The sequence below is a fragment of the Dermacentor silvarum genome, chromosome 2 (assembly GCF_013339745.2).
Source record: "Dermacentor silvarum isolate Dsil-2018 chromosome 2, BIME_Dsil_1.4, whole genome shotgun sequence".
Taxonomy (NCBI): Eukaryota; Metazoa; Arthropoda; class Arachnida; order Ixodida; family Ixodidae; genus Dermacentor; species Dermacentor silvarum.
The window spans coordinates 243,172,793-243,193,536 of NC_051155.1; the positions used below are offsets into that span (position 1 = coordinate 243,172,793).

Below are 20,744 nucleotides of genomic sequence, written 5' to 3' on the forward strand. Positions count from 1 at the left end.
GAGTACCCCTCAATTATATTTCCTTTTTTAGTTATTTCACTTCCTAGGAAAGAGACACGTTGTCCATAGTGGTCTCATTTTAAAGAATGTCAACTCATTTTTCAAAGTCTCCATTTCGCGATGCTTTAAGATTTGTGAACGAAAGTATCGTACTGGCACCGAAACTGCAAAGATTGCGAGACGCTCAAGTGAATAGACCGCGCTTTCCAACGGCTTTATTTAATGGCTTCTATCTGGTGTCTGTCGCAGGATATGCTCAGCTTCTATCTACTGTTCGTACCGACGAGCGCTGCTCCTTCCGAGAAGTTGGCGCTACAGATATTTTCTGCGCCGAGGCCGATGCTTCGAGAACTGATGACGAAACTTGTTTTCGAGGAGATAATGAACGCTGTTCACCGCTGAGAGCGTATCTTGGGCAGTATAGAACGACAGTCGGTAAAGCTATAGCTATATAAGCTGCAACCTGACACTACTACACGTCCGTTGTTTTACTTTTTGTCGGTGATAACTTTGGCACAATTATCGTTGTTATTGTGTTATAACTCTCGCTCAAGACGCGCTTGCTGTATCGAAACCTTCGAGTGCTTGCACGAGACGTCATGTTCCCAGTGTAGAACGCCCCAAGTTTTGAAAGCAATCGGCTACACCACCTGGTCTTTTCGCTGCGCCTTCTCATCTCAACTGGACTCTGCCGACGTAAGACAGAAGTGGCCCTTACGAAGACTCGTTGGGCCACTTCTGGGATGACGGCGACAAGCTCAGCAACGTCAACTTCTACCTGGCGGGCGTAGCACAGCTGTGGTTCCACAACCACGAAGCTGATATTGCTAACTGGTCCTCCTTTAAAACGAGCTTCGCGGAAGTCTTCGGCCGACCCGCTGTTCGCAAGCTCCGCGCTAGAACAGCGCTTACGCGGTCGCGCCCAGCAATCCGGCGAGAACTTCACGTCCTACATCGAGGATATTGTGGACCTCTGCCGTCGCATCAACCCTGCTATGTCCGAAGCCGATAAAATCAGACACATCATGAACGGGATCGAGGACGACGCCTTCCACATGCTCATTTCCAAAAATCCCCAAACTGTCACGGACGTGGTCCAGTACTGTCAGAGCTACGACGAGTTGCGGAAACAGCGCATTTCTACACGCCTCCCGAGCTCTGACACAGCCAACATGTCAGCGTTAAGTGTAGGCTTCGTTTCTACTGACACCACAATGCTCATGCGGCAGATACAGCAGTTTTTCCGAGAAGAAGTGGCGCGACAATTGTCCCTTGTTTCCTACGACAGGCCATAGAGGAGCAAATTTCTGAGGATTTACTAACCACCTACCAGCATCCGCCTGTTTCCGCTCCTCTGACCTATGCTGAGGTCGCACGCCGCCAGTCACCAGCGATGACACTCAGCACGGATCCTGTTCGACCAGCAAATACCTTCTACGCTGCGCGTGCGCCTGTCCACCCGAACCCGCCTCCTTTTCGCCGTCCCGCACCGCCGTCCACTAATCCTTGGCGCACCTAGGACAACAGGCCTATTTGGTACTTCTGTTGTCTACCTGGCCATGTCGCACGTTTCTGTCGTCGTCGTTACCTCCGTACTAGTGCGGGCGAAGTAAATCAAGGCTACTTTACTTCTGTCTGTGCTACCTGGACGACGTCGTAGTCTTTTCGAAGAACTTTGACTCCCATCTGAACCGTCTCGCAAGCATCCTGACTTGCCTTTCAGACGCTGGACTGCAGCTTAACCTGAAGAAGTTCCACTTTGCCGCCCGCCGGCTTACCATCTTAGGCTATGTTGTCAGCAAGGACGGTGTCCTTCCCGACCCTGCAAAGCTTCGCGCCGTCGCCGAGTTCCCCAGGCCGTCTACGCTGAAGGAGCTCCGTAGCTTTATAGGCCTGTGTTCGTACTTTCGCCGATTCGTGCGCAATTTTGCGTCCATAATCGCCCCCTTAACGCAGCTGCTTGCCAACAGCCAAGGCATCTCGGCATGGTCTACAGCTTGCGAAGACGCGTTTGCCACCTTACGCCATCTTTTGATATCCCCACCTATTCTACGCCACTTTGACCCAGACGCTCCAGCAGAAATCCACACGGACGCTAGTGGAGTCGGCCTCGGCGCTATTCTAGCCCAGCGTAAGTCTGGCTTCGAAGAGTACGTCGTCTCTTACGCCAGCCGCACTCTCACCAAAGCGGAAATGAACTATTCGGTCACGGAAAAAAGAATGTCTTGCTATCGTTTGGGCAATCACCAAATATCGACCTTACGTATATGGCCGTCTATTTGATGTCGTGACTGATCACCACGCCCTGTGCTGGCTGTCGTCATTAAAAGACCCATCTAGTCGCCTAGCTCGCTGGGCGCTTCGTCTACAGGACTATGACATCCGTGTTGTCTACCGGTCAGGCCGTAAGCATTCGGATGCCGACGCTCTTTCGCGCTCACCACTGCCTGATGAGTATGGTGCTGCGTCTGTCTCGAGCTATGATTCTTCATCTCTTACATTCGCCAACATGCCATCTGAGCAACGCCGGGATCCTTGGATAGCCTCTCTTCTAGAGTATTTATCTCAGCCGTCACCCCGCACCACCGACCGCTCGCTTCGGCGTACTGCTCGCCACTTTGCCATCCACGAAGGGCACCTGTACCGCCGCATGCAACTACCTCTCCGATGGCCGCAAATGGTTGCTAGTGATTCCTCGCCATCTACGTTCCGACATATGTGCATCTTTTCATGCGGATCCGCAATGCGCCCATGCCGGTGTCCTAAAGACGTATGCACGCCTACGGCTTCGATACTACTGGCGCGGAATGTACCGCTTCGTTCGGCAGTACGTCCACTCGTGCTCCAAGTGTCAACGCCGCAAGAGCCCACCTAACCCGATAACAGGGGCGCTTCAACCATTGCCTTGTCCCTCCCGGCCTTTCGACCGTATCGGCATTGACTTGTACGGCCCTTCTACCGTACACCCCAGATGGCAACCGCTGGGTTATCGTCGCCGTGGACCACCTCACGCGCTACGCCGAAACTTCAGCGCTTCCGGCGGCCACAGCACGTGAAGTCGGCTCCTTCACCCTTCGCAACCTTGTTCTTTGACATGGTGCGCCTCGCGAGCTACTGAGTGACCGTGGTCGTTCATTCCTCTCCGAGGCTGTAGAAGCCCTGCTCCGCGAATGCAACGTTGTCCATAGAACTACGAGAGCCTATCATCCGCAAACCAATGGTATGACTGAACGCTTCAATCGCACTCTCGGCGACATGCTTGCTATGTACGTTTCCGCTGACCACACTAACTGGGACCGCATCCTTCCCTTTGTTACGTATGCCTACAATAGCGCCACTCCACGGGATTCTCTTCTTTCTTTCTTCTTCATGGTCGCGTACCTTCCTCGTTTATGGACACGATTCTTTTGTATCGCCCCGACGCTTCAGTAATATACGACTCTATCCGAAGCTGCCACCTATGCCGAAGAATGTCGTCAGATCGCACGCTCTCTTACCGCGCAAAACCAGGCCAGCCAGAAACATAGTCGAGACGCCGGCTTGTCCATTCCATCATATTCACCTGGAACGCTGGTATGGCTCCGCGTTCCCTCGTCTACTCCCGGCCTTTCCACAAAGTTCAGCTCAAAGTATGACGGCCCTTACCGGGTTCTACGACAGACGTCCCCGGTAAACTACGTCATTGAACCCGTTCAGCCATCTACGGACCAACGGCGTCGCGGACGCGTAACTGTTCATGTCGACCGACTGAAGCCGCACTATGACCCACCAGTGCTGCCTGTTCCATAGGTCGCCAGGATGGCTCCTTTTTCGCCGGGGAGTGATTGTAGTGACAAATACGGCCGCCAGCAGAAGACGAAGAAGACGCTTCTTGTTGTTGGTGCTCGCACTCGCTCCGCTTGGCCGTTGCCTGTTTCTGGCATTCATAAAAACGCCAAGCGCATCTATCCTTGAACGCGTCCTATCAATATATATATATATATATATATATATATATATATATATATATATATATATCAGTGTTTTCCTAGCCGTTACACCATCTGGGGTAGGGGCAAAATGAAGTGTTTACTACAATAATCTTCTACCTTAAATGATACTACAGATACCCCACTTCCTAACCCACATTTATGTAGGTACGATTTACGATACTATCTTGTAAAGACTCGATGGCCAGCGTCACGTTTGCGACTGTGTTGTTAGGGTATAACCGAAGAGAATTAAAGCATGGAGAACTTGCTCATGCTGTCACAGCCCAAAAAGTCAGCTTCTTAGTTTCTATGCCCTAAAATGGCTCCCGATCCTACGATGTTCAGAATGAATCAATAAAAGCAATTTGACCAGAACAGGATACAATAATTGGACAGATGCATCAGGAGTCCTACGCGATAAGACGAAAGAAAAATACACGTTGAAGGGACGCATTTGCAGCACAGTGGAATGCAATGCCGTATGAAAATGGTGTTTTAATGAAGCAGCCAGACTTACAGGGGGCTGTGATATGGAAAGAGTGTTGCGGAAAAAGTGTTGTGGAAAAATAATCACGTATGTTTGCGCTGTCGCCAGCGGTTGCCCGGAATAACGGCTTCCCTTAATCTCCTCTCTAATACACGCGCGCGCACACACACACACACACACACACACACACACACACACACACACACACACACACACACACACACACACACACACACACACACACACACACACACACACACACACACACACACACACACACACACACACACACACACACACACACACACACACACACACACACACACAGCCAGAAACCGCGCGCTCGTTTTCTCTCAGCGGTAGATGGCGCCACTTTCCCGGCCATTTCCACCCGTCTCCCAAGCACGCGTCCCCGCCCACCTCTTCCGCGCCCAGGCGCGGCGCAAAGCGACGCAGACGACGCAGCCTTCGCACAGTCGGCGGCAAAACGCCATCGGCTGGTTGCGTTGGTGCGTGACGCCAGCTGTGAGCGCAAGCGTGAAACGAAACCGTCACGTCAGTCGTCACCTGCGTCAGGCCGGTCAGAGGCGCTGGATTAACACCCGCCATCTCCGAATGCATTCGCCCGCGATGGATCTCTAAAGACTGACGTGCCGCGCGGGCCGCGGACAGTGCACCCAAGAGCGACGGGCAACGTACGTACCTCGGAGTTCGAGCCACGGCTCGGCGCCAGCGGCCGTTCGAGACTACGGTACGGCACCGCCGGCGGAGTTAGCGAAGCGCTCCCGCTCGTTGGACCTGTGGCGCGGGGAGGGCGGCGGTGAGGAGCAGCGGGTCGGGATCGTTGCGGTGCGCGGTTCTTGAGTCGCGAAGGAGACGTCGTGTCTGCCCCCCGGGAGGCGGACGCCGGTGCAGCACCAGCGAGAGTGCGCCATGACCGCGCCGCGCTCTCGGAGAGCACGGCCGCGGAGGCGAGCGGCCCAGAGGCGGGGACCCGGCGTGCACCGGGTCTCCCGGTGCCGTCACTGACGCTGGCTGGAGCGGCGGAAGAGGCGGCTGACGGCGATGCGACCTCACTCAAGGCCTACATGGAAGGCGTCGGCAGGCGGTGAGTCTTTTTCGCTGACCCCGAATGCAAGCCGGTATGCTACTTTTGCGCGCACAGCGGTTTTCGTCCGCGTTGCACTCAACGAGCTTAAATCAAATCAAATGAAACCTTATTAGCTTTCATTAGACGTTTGCAAGATAAGGCATTGAAGATGCACGATACAAGATAAAATACTTATGCAAGATAGGCTGTTGCCTGCGCTATGCGTACTGTTCGTTTCCCATAAAAAAAAAAAAGTTGATTATAAATCGGACAGAAAGCAAGTGAACGGACAATTAATACCCCTGTTAGATAGCCTTAGAATTTGGCAGTGGCCACGGATACAGGTATGAATGTCGACGTAGATATGCACGAATTCCGGGATTTTGTTTCACAAACCGTCGTCCGCGAACAACCAGGGTCCTCGGAATCTTCACTGGTGCTCATGGAGACTGCCGTGCAGACGCGGCGCAGGTGACAGTCTTACAAGAAAGACACGGCATTTCCGGCGACTTTCCCCCTTCGCTGTCCGCAATATTGACACACACACAGACACGCGCGCGCGCACGCACACACAAATAATGGTTGCCGAACTAACCTTGCAACATCATGTAGTGTCGGTTGGTCTCAACGTTCTTGTTTCTGGCTCGGAACCTCACTCGCAAAATGCTACGAGGCTTCATGCATGCTTGCGGCCGTAGCTCAAAATGATTTTTCTACTTATTGAAAAAAAAAAAAACAAGAAAAAAAAAAGAGAGAACAAAATAACCCCTCCTTATGAGGTTTCAGAATTACTTGGGTGCGTTTCAACGGGACCTTGACGTTAAAATAATATATAGTTATGACACACTTGTCCACGCCATTGCGTGGAGAACGCGGCACCCACTTGGATATGTTGCAGCATGCATGCAATGCATCGAACATTTGGACTGTGCGCATATGACATCGCTGACGTGGAAATTCGAAATTCTGTCATCTTCACTTAATGAACTAGTTTAGTAGAGAGATTTAAGCTAGCTCTTGCCCTCTTGATCTATAATTGCGATTTCGCGAGAAGGACTCCACGTCAGGCAAGCACAGACATGTTCTTTACTGAACAACAAGCTCAAAGCTGCTCAGCATCGCATTCTTATACCGTAAAACCTTTATATTCTTATTGCCTATAAAGTAACATATAACACGCGAGATTTTTACGTTACCTACCGCGGGAAAAGGTTGCTTACGGACTTTATCGCCAAGCGCCTGCGAACGTTTTGGAGTGTCGCGCGTATACCTGCTGAACGTGTGAATCTAGGCGCCGTACGTGGGTAACTTCGGGAACTGCATTTTCTATCGCTGGCGTTGGGTTGGTGCAAGATGTGTACGGTCCTTCGTGATGCTTCAAGCGTTTAAGACCAACTTTATACGTTCTCCTATAGACCAACGCCGTGTCAGAAACATGAGAACGCTTTTCGTTTGTTCTATTTCAGAGATAATTCGATTATTTTTGCCGATTCATAGCCTGTGCAGGCGCATTTGCGCGTAGCACTCGGAACAATCGAATCTGTGTTATGGCGACACAGCGCTGGATCGACGCTCACCTCGAGGCGTCGGGGACAAGTAAATAGCGCAACAGAACTAAATACTGCGCAGCTACGCTAATTCCATGACGTTGTACCATTATGACATGTTGACGTCCTTAAGCAATCGTTAGTATTTAATCATGACGCTGGAGAAACCTACTCCAGTATCGAATACTCCGCGACTGCATAATTATCGTCTTCCAGCCGTTGCTGTTAATGGTTGCACATAAATAACACTGGACTCGCAGCTGGTCTACCCATGGCGTGTCATACATACATTTAGAGTATAGATAAAAATATATAAAAATGCTGCCTCCTACGAAAACTACCTCTAGTTCTTTAATAATCCTTCTTTTATTCATTTTACTTGGCTTGCATGCAAATAAATTTGTCTTCTGTTTCTCTACTGAACCATTATTGAATGAATATGTATTATAGAGTTTTGATCTGCCTATTGAAAGTAGCTTTTAAAGATACATTATCAGTCCGAGCTGATTTAGCGCTGTCTTCCAATGTCTTTTTTTTATTTTTATTTTTTTTAGAAATGCAATGGATCTTTCATCCTTGGACCTTGCCTGGATGAACTCTGGGTCTTTCATCCAAAATACATGGGGACGGATCGTATTGCTCGACATCTACGATCCTGTTTTGATGAGTGTTGTATTCTACACAAAAATTTTAATATGCCGACATTTCGAGCAGACTTCTGATTTAGGCCATTAATGTTCTTGCAGTAATTTCCATAAATAGAAAGAATTAAAAAGAATGAAGCATCAAATTAAATCAGCAAGAATAAACGAAATCACAGTTCTGTAAACTGCGTCTATATATTTAGACACGTCTAACAGACAAAACTAATGTGGTACGCACCGCTCTGAATTATATATCAATAATTATGAACGGGACTTTCACTAACCTGACGTAAACAATAAGCCCGAAAGATTACAAGTATTTCTACGTGTGGTTTTGAGATTACGCACAGGACCATCTGTGTGTTTGTACAATGTCAAGGTCGATCGGTTGCCTTGTACTGGAAGTTCATCTGCACAGGATCTCCCCTACAGTTATTGTCTTCATGCTTGTTATAAGCATCTTTATTTATAAAACATGTTATCGTGCAAGCTATTAGGAATTGAGTGATGCGAAAACCTCGCACGTTGAGAAAAAAATAGCGTTCGTAAATGAATTAAGATAATAAATAAAAGATAATAAATTACGAAAGGCTGACGTAAGTATTTGAATTATTCGAAAGCAATCAAAATAGTGCCATATCCTAAGCGAGCAACTAAAATAAATAGGAACGCCACAGCAGATCACAAATGGTGTCATTTCGCAGATGACTCGTCGCAGCCCGTATGTACACATAAACGGTCCGTGCACAAGTACCGGGGTGCTTCATGGATCGGTAATGTGTTCACCATTGTACAAGTTGCAGATGCACCTGCGTGCATGTATTTCGGTACTGCATCAATACCACGTCTGACAAGAAACCGTCTTACAAAAGCATTAATCCCAAATCTTACAAGGTGATCGTAAAGAGATAACATCTACTCTTCAACGCAGAGAAACATGATTCTTGATACATAAGTTAGACAATTTCTTATCTTCACTATACGGCTGGTTAATAGCGTAAAAACGATACATTGGATATATGCATTATTGCAGAGATCCAATGCCTCCTAGAATGTGCATTCTCTAGAATATGCATAGTCAGTATCTAGATATCAGCTAAGCAAGAGGACACGAAGAACGCTTTAAACAATGCGACGCTGTCAAAGGAATTCTACACTGCTGACTTGGGACCAGATCGAGGCCGATCATCGTCATTTTCAACTTTCACCCTTAAAATAGTTTGCACCCTTTGACGCTTATTTTGTCCCACAACAATAATCATCTGCCTTGCTTGCGTTTCCTTTCTTAAAAGCTCTGCGCTCGGTATACTTTCCTGCCTGGAATGCTTTGTCACGCTGATGACGCGCATGTCGCATCGTTCGTGACTTGCAAGTACCGGGCGCGCAGCGTTAGGAGAAAGGAAATGCGCGCAAGACAGATGACGATTGTTGTTGTGTGACAAGATAAGCCCCAAAGGGTGGAAACTTTTTTTAAAGAGTGTTAGGTCAATAGATGGTGTCTACATGACACCCTCTAGCAACGGCTTTCTCAGGGTAGTGAAAATCAACGGGACATAGTATCGAAAGGAGGAAAAAGTACACGAACGGCTCTGCGTTGACATCATGGCTTGCTCGCGGCAGTAAAACAGGTCACTAAGTGACATGCAAGCATTTTAATTTTGTTAAGCATTGTCCAACTTCATAGCATACGATTAAGCTCTGGGCGAGCATTATGTTTTCTGTGGCTTCCGTAGAGAGTAAGATAATAAACATCTTTACTTGAAGCCTAGTCCGGTGCCTTATGACTCGAGAACGGCAATGATATAGGAAACTTCATACTATGGGATGCGCACAAAACATACGGACGATAAGTAAGGAATGGCCGACACAAGCGCAACTTACAGTGAAGAGGATGGACAACTGGACGAGTTGGTATTGATTCGTAGGCAAATGATCAATTCATGACAAGCATTTCTGATAGTTGATCATATTTTTTTAGCATCACCTAATCTAACAGCGAATGCTTATCATGAATTGGTCACTGCCTTGCGGGCGCATGCTTCAAGGGTATATAACTCGTTCATTCAATTTTTTTTTTTTCAGTTGAAAGTCGGCGCTTGTGTTGTGTCTACAGCGTCCTTCGTCTTAGTTTCCAGTGCGCTGTTGCTTATTTGCCATGACGCAACTTAAAATATGAATTGGTATCAATTCGCCCAGCTGACAGTTCTTCTATTGGACACTGTAGGGTTTCCAGTGAGGTTACTGAAAGGGCATGACAGGGAGTGAGGCAGCTCCATTCGGTTGTGGGGCGAATGCGGCGAGGTATTCTCGATAGGGAACTTTTGAGGGACGTTTGTGAGTGTGGGCAAATTGCGCCGTTCCGCTGTTGCAATGGCTCGTCGCGCCATAATTTCGAAGACAGTGCTTTCGGCACAGTGCGATGTAACCAGTGTAACTGCCTGTCCTCAGACAAGCGGAACGAAGGCTCTGCGCACGAGCTTAAATGTGCAGAAAATGGCCAGTTCCTTCTACTGAAATGAAATTTAGAACGTTAAAGACGTGCATAGCGAAGAGACGATTCCGAAACACGCTTTGACATTTGTTTATCAGAGCACGGATACGAGGCAGCGGACGCTGGAAGCAGTGGTGACGAAATGTCGCATGTGTTTCGGACGCCACCTATTGGCGTCGACAGCGAATTTATAATCGAGGCCCAGAACAAAATCGAACCCGATGTCGAAGAGGGTGGTTATATGGGATTGGTGGTAGAACAGCTGCTTCTAATTTGTTGAAACGCATGCACAGCGACAGATACATACAAGGCACATGAGACACACATGTGTGTTGTCTCATGTGCCTTCTATGCCCGTGTCGTTGTGCCTAATTAACGAATGTCGAAATGTGTCTCACAAGCAAAGAGAGAGTGACTTATTTAAATGTTATTGCACTGAGGATGCACCGTGCTGCACAGGGTGACAGATTCCAGCCGAGCGCCCGGTAGCCGGCGCTGCTGGGAATGATCGAGCATTGCGCAGTGGCAGCCGGCGGTATACGGAAGCGTCGTGGCGTCTTAATTACGCGGAGGGTAACGGGACACAGCAGAATATATCCTTCCTATCCGTGTTCTTTCTCTGTGTGCTTGTCGCAGTGCGACAGCGCGGTTTCTGGCGGTCTTTACTCTGCGTAAGAAAAATAGAATAAAAGAAAGAGAAATGGTCGCGCGAAAGCAACATGGCGCCAGCGCGAGTGCGCCGTGCGCAAATGTCAGGGGTCAAGGGAGCCAGCGACAGGTAAAAAGGCGCACTCATCCGTTCGTGTGCTGATTTAATAAAGCAAGTGTGCGGGCTTTCACCTTAAACGTTCTGGGAAGTGCAACGAAGGGGTGCCGCAGAAGGTGTCCTGTTTCGTTGGCCTTGCCATACTGTTGTTATTCTTCACTGAAATTTGCTGCTTATCTGCAACTTTATTTTTTTTTCTTCCGTGCCGAAATGCAACCGCAGGAAATGGCGCGGGAGACTTAGGAATCACTACTGATGAACTGGACAATCGAGAACTGAAGAGCTTTGCGTCATTTTGAATGGCATTCACCAGGCGATTCGACCTCGTTGAAGTGGAGCTTTGACTGCAACAAAGAAGTCGCTGCTTCGGTAGTACTAGCTGCAGTACACAAGTGACTTATAAAATGACGTAGCGTGCATATTTTTTAACACAACGTTCTCTAGGCTGACTCCATACTTGGAGACGTAAAGCCGGCTGATCCGCCGTCACGTGTGAGCTCCAATATAGGCTACCAAGGGCTATCCCGCCATATTCTTCAACTCATTGCTGTATATGCAAATCGCCGTAAGTGCAACTCCATGGAAGCATTCGTCTTGGTCTCGCACGTAAAGGCACGCAGCCTACCATTTTAAAGCGGATTCATGCCGAGCACAGCTTACAGGAATCTCTTGATCACAATGAAGATGCAAGCATGGGCAAGCGACTATTTATGGCTGAGGTGGCACCCATACCTCACCCATAAATAATCGCTTGCCCATGCTTGCATCTTCATTGTGATCAAGGGACCCGTACGGGGCCCGAAACGTCGTGTTATTATTTTCCTTTTAACGCGAGAGCGTTAAGGCCCCGTGTTGCAGAAAATCCGGCGTCGGCTTCGGCGTAAGCATCGGCGTCCGTGGCGGAGAAATTCATCCCGAACCATCTTCACCACATAGGCCCTCTACGTGGAGCAAGGGGTTAGTGAACAAAACTTGAATTTTTCAAAGTAAGATCTGTCAGAGAAATCGTAAAGCAGGACTTAACTACAACCTACAGACATTAAAAATTATGGGGTTTTACGTGCCAAAACCATGATCTGATTATGAGGGACGCCGTAGTGGGGGGACTCCGGAAGTTTGGACCACCTGGGGTTCTTTAACGTGCACCTAAATCTAAGTACACGGGTGTTTTCGTATTTCGCCCCCATCGAAATGCGGCCGCCGTGGCCGGGATTCGATCCCGCGACCTCGTGCTCAACAGCCCAACACCATAGCCACTAGGTAACCACGGCGGGTAACCTACAGACATGATAGCGTCGGATTGTAATTTGAATATACGAGAAAAAAAGCCTGATAAGGAGCAAGGGATCTTTGAATGCTATCGCGTTCTACTCTTAAATGCGAAGCTTAAGCGTCCTGCAATTCTGATGGTGCGCGGCTCAAGCAAGCAACGCTCACGAACAATTTTTATTGGATGACAAGAGACCGAATTGGTATATTTTATCCTTGGCGAGTGTACGTTTTTCGCACCACTAAAAGTATATGTAGATCCAACGCACATGTTGTAATCTATGTGAACCGAAGCTTTACTGAAGTGGTTTATTAAATGCTATAAAGCTAACGGCGATGCGTAAAAGTGCGTTTATACTTTCAATCCTACACAACGTGTAATCTCATGCAATGTTTACGTTTATCCACCACAAAAGTCACAACTTCCATCCAATGTAATTTTTATGTTTATACACCACACCACGCGCAGTTTATGCACATGGCGGAATGCAAACACTAAATCAGGCGTATGCACAGTGTGTGACGTCTGCGCAGCGGCGATGTCACGTGGACAGAGGCGATGCATGATGCTTGTCGCGGGAAGAATCGCGATGTCAGGTGTATGTACCGAGAAGTACGACATATAGCTAGCTACATTTAAGAATTATCTGCCTTTTGTGTTGCAGCGGCACATACCCATGTGTGCTCAAGTAGTATAGTAGTATGAACTTTATTTCTCTTACGGGTTTGGGCGGTGGGTGGGTCCCTCAGTGCAGGGCTATCCACTGGTCTCTGCGGCTGGCTGGGCTTGATCGAGACGAGCTCTCTGGCTCTCTAGATCTTCGTTAGCAAGCCAAACCTCCCACTGCCTGTTACTTGGCATTTGCGTGGCGAATTGGAATTTGGAGGCCGTAGTTTACACGTGCACGTTGACTGATTGGTCAAAAATGAGCACACACCCAGAGAATGAAAGATAATCAAGTAAATGAGGTAAATATAATGCTCTATTCCACTAAGAGGTCGGCGTGCTTATGAGCCGACGTTATAAGTCAAGGTTATATGTAGGAATTTAAGCAGAACAGATCTGCGCTATACTGGCACGTGCATCGTCGGACTATGTACAGGGTTTATATACGTATAAGCGCGTCTTCTGGTACTTGCATTCTGCACACATTTAACATCATCATTATATTTTTATGTCCACTGCAGGACAAAGGCCTCTCCCCGTGATCTTCAATTACCCTTGTCTTGCGCTAGCTGATTCCAACTTGCGCCTGCGCATTTCCTAATTTCATCACCCCACCACATGGACTGCCCAGCTCCATTTTTTTCCCCTTAATGTCAACTAGAATATCGGCTATCCCCGTTTCTCTCTGACCCACACCACTATCTTCCTGTATGTTAGTGTTATTACGCCTATTACGCCTAACATTCCTCGTTCCATTGCTTTTTGCGCGGTCATTAACATGTTCTCGAGCTTCTTTGTTAACCTTCAAGTTTCTGCCCCGTATGTTAGCACCGGTAGAATGCAATAATTGTACACTTTTCTTTACAACGACAGTAGTAAGTTTCCAGTCATGATTTGGTTATCCTAACCTACCCTAACCTATAGCCTTATTGCCTGCTGTATGCACTGCACCATATTTTTATTCTTCTGTATATTTCGTTCTCAGATCAGGGTCCTCCGTGAGTGATTGACTCAGATAAACGTACTCCTGAGCATACTCTAGGGGCTGACTGGCGATCATGAATTCTTGTTCCCTTGCTAGGCTATTTAATATTAGCTTTGTCTTCTGTCATATTCCTGTATTATCCCATATTCCTTATATATATAACAGCCGAAATATCAACAGACCCAGCAGCTGCCGCACCAAACACGGGGAGGGTAGGCAACGCAAGCTGCGCTTTAAAAGGCCAAACTGTATAGTGCCAGCCTTTTTAACGCGATAGCGTTAAGGGCCCCGTGTCGCAGAAAATCCGGCGTCGGCATCGGTCTCGGCGTCGGCGTCCGCGACCAAGAAAATCATCCCGAACCACCCCGACCACGCAGGCCCTCCGCGTGGCGCAGATGCGCTGGTGAAATAATTGAATTTCTCAAAGTAACAAGCGTCAGAAAATCGTAAAGTACGACTTAGCTACAAACTACAGGTATGATAGCGTCGGACTTTAATTTGAATATACGAGAAAACATAATTATGTTACGCGGAAACTCCAACACGAACCCCTTTTCCAGCATTTCTACCATTCATAAAGCGGCGCGCCCCGGTCGGTGTTTCTTGTAAAAACTCCATCCAGATGGCGCTCGCCTCCTCAGCAGCGACGTGCCGAGGCGAAGGTGCAGAAAAAAGAAAGCTGCAGTTGCCGGGAAGCCTGACAAACAGTCAGGGATTTTTGAATGCTATGGCGTTCCACTCTTAAAGGCGAAGCTTAAGCGTCCTCCATTTTTTTTTTAAATTTCCCAGTCTTGCGGGAAACAGATGGCGCGAGAACGAAAAGCGGATGGCACATTTTGGCGACGAAGATTGTAGAAGGTGATGCTGAGTATACGCGAAGCAGAATTTTCATTTGTATTGTCGAGTGAGCCTCGCTGTTGCAAATTCGCAGTGCATGGGCGTTTTAAGTTTCACGCCCGTCCATATACGGTTCGCTCTGTCGCGGCAGTCAAAAGCGACGCTGTCAATGTACTTGAGAGGAAGCTCTGTTGATGTAATTTACATGACAGTAAATTGCGCTTGTAAGAACAGAAATAAAAGGAGTTTCACGCAGAGTGCGAAGCAGTGACGGCAATGTAGCTCGCGCAACTCTGGAAAAGCGCTAAAGAAATGCGCGAACGAAATTTACTTTCAGTGCCCGGCCACGCTTAAGTCTCACAGGAGGACAGGGAGATTACTTCAAATCGATAAATTATAGAGTTTAACAGCCTCAAAATACACAGCGAGTTTTGAGGGACGGTGTAGTGGAGGGCTGCGAATTAATTTTGGCCACCTCGGATTATTTAACGAGCACCCAAAGCACGGCACGCCCGAGCGTGTCTGCTTTCCGCACCCATCGAAATGCGATCGCCATGGCCGGGAATCGAATCCACGACCTTATGTTTAGCAGCGCAACTTAATAATTAAAAAAGGCAGATAGGCCGGCCTGAGCGCATAAGCTCAAGCCGAAGGGAGAAAGAAGAACAAAAAAGGGATGGAGGATAAAAACGACAGAATAGCGAAGCGATTAATACTGGTAGTTTCATATAGGAGGAAGGTTATAGAAAACGGATCCCTCTCGCATGCTTCGTGAGGCGGGCGAGAATAGTGAAGAGAGAGAGAGAGAAGGTAGAATGACACCTAGCGGATAAACATCTACTCGAAGCAACAGATAATTGCCGGGCATCTCCAAAGACAAGCGAAGGGGCTTCGTTGTGCGACATCTGCTCACGTAATGCACATATAATGCTGCATACAGTATCAGCACATTCTTTTTTTCGGCGCTCCCTTCACAAACTCCGTCCACGCCAGAAAACAGTCGAGAATCTCTTCATTTGTGTGATATCCAGGGCTCATGTCGAATGACGGCACGTGCAGCCTCCCGAGCGCTTTCCTGCTCGACATGCGTGCCAGCAGAAGAAGCGGAGAGAGAAGGAAGCGCGCTCGCGTCATCGCGAATCGGAAGCACATGCGCGCGCGCAACGTTCTCAACCGCGATTCGAGTTGCGTGGATGCTGCTGCGCGCGCAGGTACTTCTAAATGTCAACGACTCCTGGTCGTTCTCGGTGAACCCTGAGATTTGCTCTGCCCGCTGACGATGGCGCTGCGCCGAAGGCGAAGGTGGTGGATGGAAGAGAGAAACACGGGAGCGCAGGTACGGAACACTGAGGGGAAGCAGACGAGGAAGCTAGAAGGACGATGCTGCGCATGCGGGAGTCGCTACCTGTGCGAGCGCTGAATTGTTAATTGACGGGTACGAATCGCCGAGCTGCTTCGGCAACAGATTCAGAGCCGACGCGGAGTGGACGCAAGAGTTCATGCAGCGGCGCTGTGAATAATGAAGTTGGAGAGTTTCACGAGTTTCCAGAAGAACGCATGGAATAAAAATAACGTATCAGAGCTGCGAGTGCTTTCTCCACGGTAATTCTTATATTTTCCCTCTGTGTACGTCTCACGCAGTGGAAGTGAAGCGATGGAGCTCGCAGCCAAGAGAGAGAGAGAGAGAGAGAGAGAGAAATAGAAGAAAGGAAAGGCAGGGAGGTTAACCAGACGCACGTCCGGTTTGCTACCCTGCTCTGGGGGAAGGGGTATAGGGATGAAAAGAGACAGTGGAGATAGAAAGAGCACAGTTTCTCGCACATTTGAAGGTTCGCGCCAAGTCTACACACGGTCGCCAAGACCTGTCGACTTCAAGTACTGCAACAACGCTTTCGTCGCTTTCTGTGCCATCGACGCGGACGGCCATGGTCCAAGGATCTTCATTTCCGAAAATGGTCTAGAGTCTAGCTGGTTCAATGCTGTCCGGAGAGCTTCACGCTCGACGTCGTACTGGGGACATATACATAAGATGTGTTCAATTGTTTCTATAGTTCCACAAGAGTCGCACATGGGCGTATTCCCCATTCCAATGCAGAACGAGTAGGCCTTTGTAAATGCCACCCCGAGCCAGAGGCGGCACAATACAGTTGCCTCAGAGCGGGAAACTTTTGATGGCACTTGTAGCTTTAGGGATGGATGAAATCTATGAAGATGACACTTCGGGAGGTTGGGAGAAGACCACTATTTGTGCGTCATATCTTTAGTCACAGCCACGTAGCTAAAGTGTCAAGTGAGGTCGATGGAGCAAATTTAACCAGTAACTTCGCCGAAAAGAAGAGCTCGATTTCGGACATTCTAAGAAAGGGCCACGCACCTGTTTGACCTCGGTGCGTTAATAAATGGACGTATCTGCGAATGGCAGTTGAGCCAATGCAGCATCACTCTGATTTCGATAAACAGTATAAAATAAATCTTTAATAATTTAACACTCTAATTCGAGTCGTCTTCGTCTGTGGAGGTGGTGTTCCCAGGTGGTGGAGAAAATGACTCGGGGAGTGAGTGCATAACAGCTGCAGCTGTACAGAAAGAAAAAAAGAAAAAGAGCGCTCTCTTGATAAAGGAATAGCGTAGTATGAATGAATGAAGGCCAAGGAGCAAGGGCTGGCTTGTTCGCGGTTAAGAAATGCATTGTGGTTAGCGGTGAGTTCAGCAAAAGTAAAGAACAGAAGTGGAAAAGCGAAGTGAAAGAAGCAGATGGAGGGAAGACAGTAAGTTTCCTGTCAAGCGCTTGTTCGCGTTTCAACGTGTTCATCGTCGCGAATGCCTTCTTAAATTGCATTAGGTCGAACAAAGTAAGATGGAACGTACGCGCTTATTTACTTTTGTAGAAGAAGCATTAAAATAGCTAGAATAAGCAAAAGGAGAAAAGAAACAGCAGAGGACAATCGTCGCTGAGTGCAAGCGCAAGGGTAAATGCCAAGCGTGAGCGGCCGAAAGCGACGACGACGGCTATTTGCCAGATGAGTGAGCACGCCTATGGAGCGAACACAGGGACCTGAGGAACAAAATGCAATTGATAAAGAAGTGACGAGAAAACAAAGAAGATGGCAGCAGGGGATGAACCGCATCGCGATGAGCACGAAGACACGGGTTGGCCAACTCTTGTCAGTGGAAACACGCGGCGTGACGGGAAAGAGAACGGTGGGTGGCAAAGTTGAAGAAACGACAGCTGCCGAGCTTGCGCGTGTGGTACAGCTGCAATAAGTGCAGTATATGCAGCAGAGGCGCGGGGAACTAGTCAAACTGACGTTTACTAGTGTGAAAGCAGGGACAAACAAAGGAAATGGAACTTAGCAAACAGCGAACGACTGTTGCTCATGGCACTCTCGCAGGAGCGGTAGAAAATTGCGCCGGTGTAGAGAAAGTGGCGTGGCGGCGTTTGCGGTGATGTTGTACAGGGAAAGGAGAGTAGTCGGCGACGTCCGCGCTCCGCAAATCCCCACGCTCAACTCTGACCTTTCCAGCGACGTAAACGCAAACAAATGGACGGCGAAGCTTCGCCGAGGAAGCGGTCGCTGCGCGTGCTCGTCCACAGGCTGCCGCCGCCGCTGCCGCCACCGCCGCCATCGCGTAATTCCGCAAAATTCGGGAGCAAGGGAAAGGGCAAGGCCGCGCCGCCAGCCGGCTTCGGGAAATTCGGGAGCAGAGGAGCGCGCGTCCCTCCCCCTCCACGAGAAACGGAATGCCGGAGGACGAAGAAAAACTATACGCGAGCCAACGCTTCGGCGTGCGCCCCTCGCGAAGGACAGCTTTTCACGCGGTGGCTGCGGCGGAAATCGAACGGAGGTTGGCAGTTCTCCTCGCAACGTTCCTTCCGTCACCGTGATGGGGCGACGGCGCGCATGGGGCGGCAACCTGTTGGGCGCCCCGTCGTCACGCTGCGTTAGGAGGTGGACGAGTCGCAGTTCCGTAGGCGAGGCGCGCCTTGCGTGAGGCAGGGAGACCTTGCTGCTAGCTCCCGAGCAGGGCTAAACGCCGGCGCTTCGCATGTAGTGACATCACGCCTCCATAATCGCGTGAGGTATAAACGCAGGCACACACTATAGTGTGTGGGCCCGCTAAAGCATACCGTACTGTCTGGTATACATCTTAACAGCCGCGGTTCTATGTTTATGCACTTGGACCAAAGCGCCGCGACGTGGAAAAGAAAGAAAAGTCGAGTTTCGCCCGAAAGGCGAAGCATCACTTGCGATAGCAAATTAGTGGGAAGCTATACGAAGTAAGGATAGTAGTTTTATCGGTCGTGTTAACTTGTAAACATAGTTATACTAACAAATTAACAAGCATGGCGTCACGCGCGCACTAGCAAACATGAACGCATCTCACTCGATGACCGCGGAAACTCGCTGTCAAAACGCTAGAGTAAGGAAGGGCGTCAGCAGCAGCGAGCGAATTCACCTTCGTGCCACCTCTCGCATAAACGCGAACTAAGCAGCGAAAACACAGCGCGCGGCGGTCTCTGTCCCCAGTCGCAGATGGCTTTCAAGATACAGCGGCCCGGACGGGCAGCGCGTGACCGGCCGGAGTAGAACCGCCCCCCCACCCTCCCCTCCCACCGGAGCCTTGCGCGCGACGGGAGATGGCGCGCTTCTTCGCCGCTTTCCCTCCTTGGCGTGTGCGAGATTTAGCCGCGATCGCCTGCTCACCCTCGCACGCTTTCACTCGCACATACAGCATACGGCGCGCGGCGACGATTTTATCGCCCTCGCACTTTATACGGAACCTGACGGCGACGGAAGAAATGCGGCTGGAGTGTCCATGTAATTGGTATTGCAATAAAAGAAAAACGTAAAGCTTGCTGTAATTGTGCTGCGCGAATACTTATCTTATCTTTATAGCTAACGTGTCTAACGACGATGTGGAGCCGAAGGTTGGGCAGCCTAATTTCTGCACTTCAAGAGTTGTTATCGCATTAGCGAGGGCGTTGTACATCCATACCTTCGACAACGAGACAGAAGCTTGTAGGAGTAACCCGACCATCAAAATGTCCCCAGATCCTACTTACGATTATTGTTGAAGACTCTAAGTGATGCGAGAACATTCGAACAGCACACACAGTTTATTCAGCTTCCATTACAGCCGGTTGAGAGAACCGTGACGGTGCCTGTGTTTAACTTCGTCGAGTTTGCAGCGATACGCACTGCATCCGTCTATGGGAACCTTCTAAGCTCTAAGCCTACAATTCCCGAGCCGCGCATGCACGACGGTGGCGGTGCTCTTCCGCTCTACTGTCGCACGTATTCCGCGCCCCTTCTCAACTGATGGCGTGGCACCGAATGGCTACTCGCTTACACCTCTGCAAGCCCGGGTTCGATTCCGAGTAGGGACTAGATTTTCTTAATTCTTATTACGATGTAATCGTATCGAGGCTGGGATAAGGTAGCCAAAGAAATGCATCCCGCATTTAATAAACACCTGTTGTGCGACTACAGTTATGGCGCTGGCCAAACCCAGCGAAATCAACGTATACGAAAGGGGAAGCCGACCGATAAAGCAAGAGATAGAGAGAGAGGGAGATGCGATAAAAGGAACACAGGGAGGAAGGGGACATAAGACTGAAAGGTGAGAAGCGCACAGTATGGACGGACGCACACACACACTGAGGCGCCCATCGTTCAATTCATCACAAGCGGTCATACAGGCTGGCGTATCTCAAAAAGCGCGGCAGCGTTTTTGTGGCTTTGCACATCGGAGACCGCGTACCCAAGATCTTCTCTTCTGGAAAAGGCCTGTCATCTATGTGCCCTAAAGCTGTCCGAAGTCCTCTCATCTTCGTATAATGGGCAATCACATCATCATCATCATCATCATCATCATCATCATCATCATCATCATCATCATCATCATCATCATCAGCCTATTTTTATGTCCACTGCAGGACGAAGGCCTCTCCCTGCGATCTCCAGTTACCCCTGTCTTGCGCTAGCTGA

At 49.1% G+C, this 20,744-nt stretch overlaps 1 protein-coding gene across 1 annotated transcript in view; it reads left to right on the forward strand.

Moving 5' to 3' along the window:
- The first annotated feature begins 4,944 nt into the window (after positions 1–4,944).
- LOC119443009 (kinase suppressor of Ras B) overlaps positions 4,945–20,744 on the forward strand; it is a 92,028-nt gene continuing 76,228 nt past the window's right edge. The window contains exon 1 of the mRNA XM_037708114.2: positions 4,945–5,566. Within this exon, the coding sequence (XP_037564042.1) occupies positions 5,547–5,566 (20 nt within the window). The 5' untranslated portion in view covers positions 4,945–5,546. The remainder of the gene's footprint in view (positions 5,567–20,744) is intronic.